Here is a 9,275-nt window from a genome sequence, read left to right as displayed (position 1 = left end):
TTTACTGATGAAAAATGTTCATTCCATCACAGTAAATTCATAGGTTGAACTTCAAAATATCTAATTTTGACACACAGATGTATTAATTTTCCTGTCACTTACTTTTCTCTACATTTTATCATAGGTGGCTGAATACAACTCGCTTAAGTCTTACAGTTGCTCAAGATAGAACCAGAAAGGCTTCACCACAGAAAAGATTATCCAAAAGACAGGTCGGTTTCTCAGTCACGCCTGAGTAATCACACATTTTTCTACAAGAGGAAGAAATGAGGCCTGATAGTGCTTCTCAAATAATGAGACTCCTAGGGCAGACACGTGTTCCTTCATTTGAAAATACCAGTAATCTCTCCATGAACAGTGACTGCACCCAAGTTGTAGTACCAGAAGAAGTCTTTTTCACAATTGCCATTGCTGGAATACTGGAGAACCTACTTGTCCTTATAGCTGTGATCAAGAATAAGAATCTCCACTTGCCCATGTACTTGTTTATCTGTAGTTTATCAGTTTCAGATATGTTGGTCAGTCTGTACAAAACTTTGGAGAACATCTTGATCATCTTGTGCAAAATGGGGTATCTGACACCTCGTGGAGACTTTGAGACCAAGATGGATGATGTCATGGATTCTTTATTTGTTCTGTCTTTGCTGGGATCAGTTTTCAGCTTGTTAGCCATTGCAGCTGACCGATACATAACTATATTTTTTGCATTACAGTATCATAACATCATGACACTGAATCGTGCTTTAATCATTTTGGCAGTAATTTGGGCATTCTGTGCGGGGAGTGGCATTGCTATGACCATCTTCTCCCATGAAACAGCTACAGTCATTTCCTTCACTATTCTGTTTCCTTTTATGTTAATTTTTATATTATGCCTCTATATCCACATGTTCCTGCTTGCACGATCTCATGCCAAAAAGATCGCTTCACTGCCTACCAGTGCAGTTCCCCAGAGAGTTAACTTGAAAGGAGCTATTACATTAACTATTTTCTTTGGTGTTTTCCTTTGCTGTTGGGGACCCTTTCTTCTTCACATCCTCCTCATGAAGTTTTGCCCACTTAACCCTTACTGTGCTTGTTACATGTCCGTTTTCCATGTGAATGCTACACTCATCTTGTGCAATGGCATCATTGACCCTATGATTTATGCGTTCCGAAGTCCAGAATTACGGAGTACATTGAAGAAGATGTTCTGTTGCACCAGATCAGACTGGAATTAGTGAGTACCAAATTTGAAAAACGTTTGTAAAATTAAGTCTACAGTGCCTTGCAGTAAGAATGATGGTAAGAATGATGTTCAGAATTATAGACACTAACTAAGACCAGAATTCTGCAAAAAACTTTCACATGTTCTTACCTTAATACACTTTGGGTAGTCCCACTGACCTCAGTAGGACTATGAATTCAACCTGGAACAGGTGCAGAGAAGGGCTACCAGGAAGATCATGGGAATGGAGAGCCTTTGTTCCATCTTAAAAGTAATTAAAATCTTAACCAACTGCTTAACTGAGAAAATGTACAAGGCTAAATTCAACCCTGCAGTAACTCCTGTACAGTATTTGGAGATGCACCACAGAGTTTAGGCCACTGAATATTGAATCAGTGCTTTCAATTCAAGGAGAAAATATTATAAAACTCTTCTGGTGACCTAATTGGGAAATTAACTTTAAATTTTTTTCTAACCTGCTTTATTATTATGTTTTCAGAATAAGAAAATATTTATTGTGAACCAATACATACAGATGTGGTTAGGTGTTGGTTGGTTTGATTTTCTTGTTTTTACATATACCTAATTTAAAAAGAGACAAGCAAGGTTTTTTTAAGTGTCAAAAATGTAATTTGGAGGCTGACTCCAAGCAGCAAATATTTTTGATCCAAAAGACATTTTTAGACAAATATAGTAATTGGAAACAGGGATTAAGATTACATGTGTTATTAAATTGTTAACTGAAGTATAGTGTCACAGTCACATCACTATAATACTGTTATTCTGGAGGGCGTTAATGGCTGTCATCACTTTAACCGTCAGACCTGGTTAAAGCTGATAGGTGTACTAATCACCCTTCTTTCAGACTAACTGGACTTTATGTGCATTCTTTATAAATAAACAAGATTGCACCAAAGAAATACATGATTCATGTAATCAGTTTCTCCTCCTAATAGAAAGAACACAGCAAGGCCCCAAATATTGGCTATCTATTTGAGCTAAAGGGATAACTCTGGTGTCAGTAGTGGGATAAAGTCTCTATGAAGGGAAATTGTGAGCTGGTATTCCAGTTGAAGTAAACTGGAACAAATGAGAGGTGCTCACAGAAATCAAAGGTGACCATATGGAATTAAAACAAGACCAAAAACAAGAATTAAGCAAAAGCTAGAGATTTCACAAAAGGAATTAAAGAAATATCTGGAGGTTTCCCAGAAGTGACTGAGAGATTACCTGCAGTCAAAGATAAAATTATTGTTGGGGCAGCAGCCAAAAAGCATCCAGGCAAATTTGGAAGCCCAACCACAAAACTCTCTGTTTGGACTGGTAAACTGGATCAGTGAGATGACCAGCAACCTCACTACCTTGGACCAGGAAATAATGGTGACCTAGAAAGCTTTGGCCAACTTGGAACTTGCTAACAGAGATCAGTTGCAGCAAGAACTTAAGGAGCTAAAAAATCATCTGGAGCAGGAATTCAAAGAATCACAGACCATAGTGGAAGTCATCTACCTGGATAGGGAATCAGACCAGCCACAAAACCTGTGTAAGACAGGACATTTACAACATCTAACCTGTTTGTAACCCATGTAGGCCCAGACAGAAGAGATTGGATTCCCCTCATAGATAGTAGGATTTTGTATTATTTGAGAAGGGGCACAGTTCTCTAAAAGGGGCTTATTTGGCTCAGTTCAGCACCATAGCCTAAATGAATGCTGGGGAGATGGACAAAAGGCAGGGTTCCAGGCACGAAGTGGCCCATCACTGCAGAACTTACCCCTAGAAAAGAGATTACTTGATCCATATCTGGTACAAGCTCTTGATATGCAGTTCAGAGGTAGCCATCAATCTGAGATGGCCAGGACACAGCTAAGAGCTAGAAGGAGAAGGAAAGAAGTGGCAGAGGAACTGAGGGAACCTGTACTCCTGGCATATCTGCAAAAATCAGTGATGAGCTAATTTATAGATACACACTTGGATTGGGACTTGAAGATCAAGATCAGAGAAAGGAAGCCAAAGACCCTTGGGCTGTAAGATTTGTCTCAGACCTTGAACCTTTCCTTGCAGCAGACCAACAGAAAAAGCAGCAGCCACTAGTGGGATCCACCAGGAGCCTTGTGAGTACAGATTTATATCTAATATGTATGATGGAAAAGGGAATCCTAATGTGGTTCATGACATTCTTGAACAGTTGGAAAAATTGTTAAATTTGGTTTGTAAAACAAGGGAAATTGGCAATAATGAAAAAATTAAGGGAAGCAGTTTAGTTAAATTCTGGTATGTAAACAAATTGGCTACAAAACCTTGGGTCTCACCCATAGTTCTGATGAAGAAAAAAAAAGATAGATAAGAATCCTTTAAAATGATTTAATTTTCTATAGTCCACATAGCAGTATCAGATTCTATTACCATGAATAGATGATACCCTAGATGCTGTAATGGGTTTGGTCTGGTTTTCCATACTGTATATTAAAAGTGGGTATTGACAAGTGAAAGCAGAGGCAAAAGACAGGGGAAAACTGCTTTCACAGTAGGGCAAGGCCTGTGACAATCTGAAGGAATGGCTTGTGCAATGTGCTGGCCACGTTTGAGAGGTTATGGAGCAGATATTGCATGGAGTGCCTCTCAGCCTGATTGTTATGATATCTTAGTGCATGCTAAAACCTTTGAACTTTTGCTACATCTACCAATGGAGGCTTTGCAGAACTGGCTACTTCCACAGACACTCTCAGATATGCCGAGTTTTGTATAATAGAAGGTTAATTTGGGGGGGTTGCCAATCTTGCGGAACTATTGCATAGGTTGAGCAAGAAAGGGAAAACCATTTCAGCGGTCAACAGAGTATGATTTAGTGGTTTTAGATTTGAAAAGAGTCTTTTTACTGCTCCTGTCTTAGCATACCCATGGTCACTGCTGCTAGTGCTTACACATTGGGGCAATATTGACATATACCTTCTCAGATGATCCATTAGAGAGCTAACATCTCAGCTTGGCTGCCCACAAAAACTGATAATGTGGCTTTGGAAGCTGAGACTACAGCGAATTCCCCATTAGAAGAGAATGGATGAAGTCTGTCCCAAGTATCAGATTCCACAGAAACAACACACACACACACACACACACACACACACACACATCAGGAGCCCACTGAAAGTGGCTCCTCCTGCTTGTCTGTATAGTATCTTACTGCTGAGCTTACAAGTGTCAGGATAAAGCCTTTATCATGAACAGGAACTATGTACTGGCATTGGTGAGGGTCTAGAGGAGAAGGATATCATTAGCTTTCTTCAGAAATTGCTCCCTGACATATTTAATTTGGATCTCCAGCAGCCCCCATTTAATATTGAAAGGGCTCATCAAATACCTTTTACTAGAAGACTGGAGTCTGACAAGTCCAGACCCATCATCTTCAAGCTGCTGAAGTTCAATGTTTAAGTAAGGTTAATGGAAGCTGCCAGAAAAGCTGAAACCGTTATGTACAAAGGCCATAAAGTTTCTCTTTTTCCTGACTTCTCAGCTAAGCTCAAAAAAAGAGGCCTGCATTCAATGGCATAAAGCAAATCCTGAGGGAGACCAACATCAGATCCAGCGAGTACCCATCCACCTTCACAATGGATTTAGCAGACTTGAGAAGATTTTGCAAAACCTCCTCTGAAGCTTGGCAGACACTTCAAAGACTAAGACCAGGTTTGACCAAAAATAGCAGGATGGGGTTTTTTATCATAAAATGCATACCTCAGCAAGTTTAAAAATGGGTTTGTTTTCCTGTGTATCTTGAAATATGGTAATATTCACTTATATAATCTTCCAACGCCTAGCAGATAACCAGCTAAGCTGAATTCTTCTCTTGATCTCCTTTGGAACTGAGCAGTAACATCATTTGCATACCACTGCAGTGCAAAGGTTTAACACTAAGCTGGGGGACAGAGCACCATCTACTGATTGAAGGATTATCTGCACAAATCAACACAACTTGCACTGCTAGACAGAATCTCTTCACTAGCTCAGCCGCTGGTGGATTGTGTTATGGTAACCACAAGTCTCTTGGAACAGTAAATTCTCTTGACGTGTAAAGTAGACCAGAACCTAAATCTTAAATAGCACTAGTTATTCAATTCTTGCAGGGCATTTGACATACTATGAATAAGAAATTTATTTTTCATATTTAGATTTTGTGCTAATTTATATTTGATTTTGTCAAATCAATTGTAAATTTCCATGTTATGAGTCTGTATGGATATGATATACATATGTGTATGTATGTATACATGAAAACTTCTGCATGTATTCATAAAAACTTGTGCATGTCGGAATATATTATGTGTGTTCTTGGAAAACCCAAAGGTATTTACAGACTAATATCTGACTTAAAATACAGTTGTGTTTAGAGATGTTTAGACTATTATTAGATAACATAGGGAGGGGAGGAGCAGATGGAGTTGAAGCCATCAGGGATCTGAATGTGCCCACACTGGATTGTTTTAAATATTTTATTTTTGTTTTGTTTTCTCTTATACTTTGGAAGACACATGATATTTAACTATAAGTCTTTTTATATACCTGACACCCTAAAAAGGCCCAATTGAAGACATAAATCATTCAAAACTAACCAATATATAATATACATAAATACGGACCATGTCCTAGAGGTGTGATTTTTACAATATCAATGGGGAAATGTGTCTTTAGAATAAGGTGATCTTTTAAAACTATGCCATGATTTTTCTTAGAATGTGCTCCTGGAATGTGAGGGGACTTAACCTTCCAAAAGAATAAAAATCCTGAGACACCTCAGATCAAAAAAGTGTCAAATAGCTTTATCGCAGGAGTCTCATCTAGCAGAAATAGATGCAGATAGAATCAAGACAATGTGGGTAGGTACCGTGTATCATTCATCATTGAATTCTAAAAGCCTCAGCACATCCATCTTAATTCATAAAAGAATAACTTTTCAATGTATACAGTCTCGCTCTCATCCTGAAGGAAGATGTGTTCCTCTTGAAGTCCGTTTCAACTCAAAAAGCTTCATTCTAGGAAGCATTTACAATCTAGGTGGAGGTCATTCTGAATTTTCCAAAGACATTGCAGACATTCTTTCTAATAAAAAAAATTCCTGTAATTCTGGGAGGTGATCAGAATACCACACTAGAAAGACATCTGGACAAACCCAATTACATGAAACCCAGCTCTCAAAGTACTATAGACCAACCCTCATTATTAAAGAAAGAACTTGGTTTAAAAGGTATAGAGAGACTTGGACACGCCAAGGAGCATGGCTGTACATATTTCTCTACCGTACATTCATCTTACTCCAGAACTGACTTTTTTCTTGTCTTCAGAACTGATTCCAACATGCCTAGAAGCAATTATTGATAATACATGAATTTCAGATCATGCTCCAGTTATACTTACGATAGACACTGGTTACACCTCATTAAAGTCTCCTAGTTGGAAGCTGAACACTGCCACTAAAAATGCACACTTTTGTTCCACAGTTGATTCAGTCATCTCTAACTTCATACAAGAAATTAAGCACTCAGTTACCTCAAATACCAACTTCTAGGAAGCTCTGAAAGGTACTGAAAGGGATGAATGCATAAAATATGCCTCCCAAAAGAAGAAAGAATTACTCATGTTACTAGGCTCTAGCCAAGAAAATAGATGAGTTGTAGAGAACGCACAAGACTGACCCAGATAATGAAAACCTCCCACGTTCTCTAATCAACACCAAATATAAATATAATGAATGCTTAGCCATCATCATCATCATCATGTTCCTATTACACCTCTGGCGTTTAGGGCAGTGACAAAGCTCCACTCTTGTCTGTTTCTGGTAAGTCTTTCAATGGTTCCCCAGCTGTGCCCCAGGTTTTTCAGCTCGGCTTCCACAGCTCTTTGCCATGTTGTTTTCGGGCAGCCTCATTTTCGCTTGCCTTCAGGTGTCCATCTTATTGCTACTCTGGTGATGGAATCAGTTTCCATCCAAAGCACATGACCGATCCATCTCCAATGCCTCCTGGCAATGATGGTGCTCAGATCCTCTTGGCTGTACTGTGTCAATAGATCTTCTTTTGAGATTGTTCTGGGCCAAAAGATACAGAGGATTTTTCTGAGGCAGGTTGTATGGAATGAAGACAGTTTGGACATGTCATACTTTCTCATTCCTCAGCATTCTGCACTATAAACTTGAAAGTACGCAGCTCTGATAAATCTTGAGTTTGGTTTTGGTGTTGTATTTTGATGATTTCCAGACTGTATTTAAGCTTTTGAAGGTGTTCCTGGCTTTATTGATTTAGGTTTGAATGTCCTGACTTGTTGCACCAACCTGGCTGATGCTGATGCCCAAGTATGTGAATGTTTCTACATTGGTCAGAACATAATCCTCTATCCTTACTGGTGATGGTGAGGCAATATTAAAGGTCATGATATCTGTCTTATTGAGGTTGGTTTTCAGTACAATTTGCTGGCTGAATGTGTTGAGTCGAGTTGTTTTTTCTTGTATATGATGTTGGGTATATGATAGGAGAGCGACATCATCTGTGACGTCCAGATCTTCAAGGAATGAGAAGAGTGTCCATTTAATGCCTCTTGGCATGTCTTCTGTTGTACGCCACATTACCCAGTCGATGGCAATGTGGAAGAGGATTGCAGACATGACGCACCCCTGGCGTACTCCTGTTTTGACTTCAAAACTGAGCTCACTGTGATCAACACTGCATGTAAAGTTGAAATAGAAGCTTTTGATTATGTTGATTATACGGAAGGGAATTCCATATGCCTGCAGAATACACCATAGGCTGGTCTGTGAATGCTATCGAAAGCCTTATGTGGAATTGCCATTGCCATTCCAAGCACTGTTCTATTATGTTTCATAGAGTGAAGATCTGGTCTGTGCATCCATGTCCTTTAGGAAAACCAGCTTGCTGTTTTCTGAGAATGCTATCAACTGCCTCTGATATATGCTGGACTATGATCTTACACAATACTTTGCTTGGCACAGATAAAAGTGTGATACCACACCAGTTATTACAATCACTGAGAGTTCCTTTCTTTGGTATCTTTACTATAACCCCATTGGTCCACTCATCTGGCACTTTTTCCCTTTTCCAGACTGATGTAAATAGAGGGGCCAGTATAGATGCTGCTAATTTAGGATTTACCTTGAACAATTCAGCATTCAATTTATCCTTGCCGGGAGCTTTCCCATTTTTTAAGGATTTGATGGCTTGAATGATCTCTTCCTTAGTTGGGATGTCTGTGTTGATATCAAGATCTTCTTCTGCCTCCTGGATGTTTGCTTCCTCTTTAGTTGGCTCCCTGTTCAGCAATTCTTTGAAATGCTCTGTCCAGCACATTTCTTGTTCTTTTTTGGTTGTTAGTAGGTGTCCTTTTTTCTTCCTAATGAGAGTGTTTGCTGGTGTCTGCTGTTTACCACTGATAAGCCGCGTCATTTTGTAGGCAGTTCCTTGTTCACCACGAGCAGCTGCATCCTCTGCTTGTGTTGCCAGATTATCAATATAATGCCATTTGTCCGCTCTCACAAGGCGTTTGACCTCCTGGTGTGCCTTGCTATACTGCTCGGGGTATTTGTCCTTTAGCTTCTGGGATTTTGTGTCTAAAACCTTTTTCTTCAGGGCTCGTCTGGTTTCTACGGCGTTCCATGTGCTGGGTGTAATCCACTCCTTCCTTCTCTTCTGCCTGTAGCCTAGACAGGCTTCACTGCTCTGTTTATAAATTGCTGTTACTTTGTCCCACTTCTTGGTGATCTCCTCATCTGCATTCCCCTCCTCTTCATCAAGGTCTGTCCAGGTCTATCCAGCCAAGTAGAATTTACACTCGAGGTCAAACAAAGATATTCTGACTGGATAGATAAAGCAGGTAAACTACTTGCCAGAAGATTTAAGATGGAACTAGGTCACAACAGTATTTCTTCTTTATTACAAGATGGCAGTGGCATCCTTGAACCAATAGATATAAATAATCAATTTAAGCAATTCTGTTAAGCTTTATACAAATCAGACAACCAATTTAACTCTATTAAGTTTGATAATTCCATTGAAGGCCTACCTTT

General features: G+C 39.3%; 1 protein-coding gene across 1 annotated transcript; it reads left to right on the top strand.

Moving 5' to 3' along the window:
- The first annotated feature begins 266 nt into the window (after positions 1-266).
- MC2R (melanocortin 2 receptor) lies at positions 267-2,164 on the top strand. Its single transcript, XM_007063864.4, has 2 exons — positions 267-1,219; position 2,164. Coding segments are annotated over exons 1-2 (954 nt in total).
- Positions 2,165-9,275: the final 7,111 nt, after the last annotated feature.

Source organism: Chelonia mydas, chromosome 2 (genome assembly GCF_015237465.2).
Source record: "Chelonia mydas isolate rCheMyd1 chromosome 2, rCheMyd1.pri.v2, whole genome shotgun sequence".
NCBI lineage: Eukaryota > Metazoa > Chordata > Testudines > Cheloniidae > Chelonia > Chelonia mydas.
This window is presented reverse-complemented; position numbering and strand designations above follow the sequence as displayed.

Bases quoted from the DNA above. Each gene is read 5' to 3' on its own strand.
- MC2R (XM_007063864.4), top strand. From the start codon at position 267: ATGAGGCCTGATAGTGCTTCTCAAATAATGAGACTCCTAGGGCAGACA.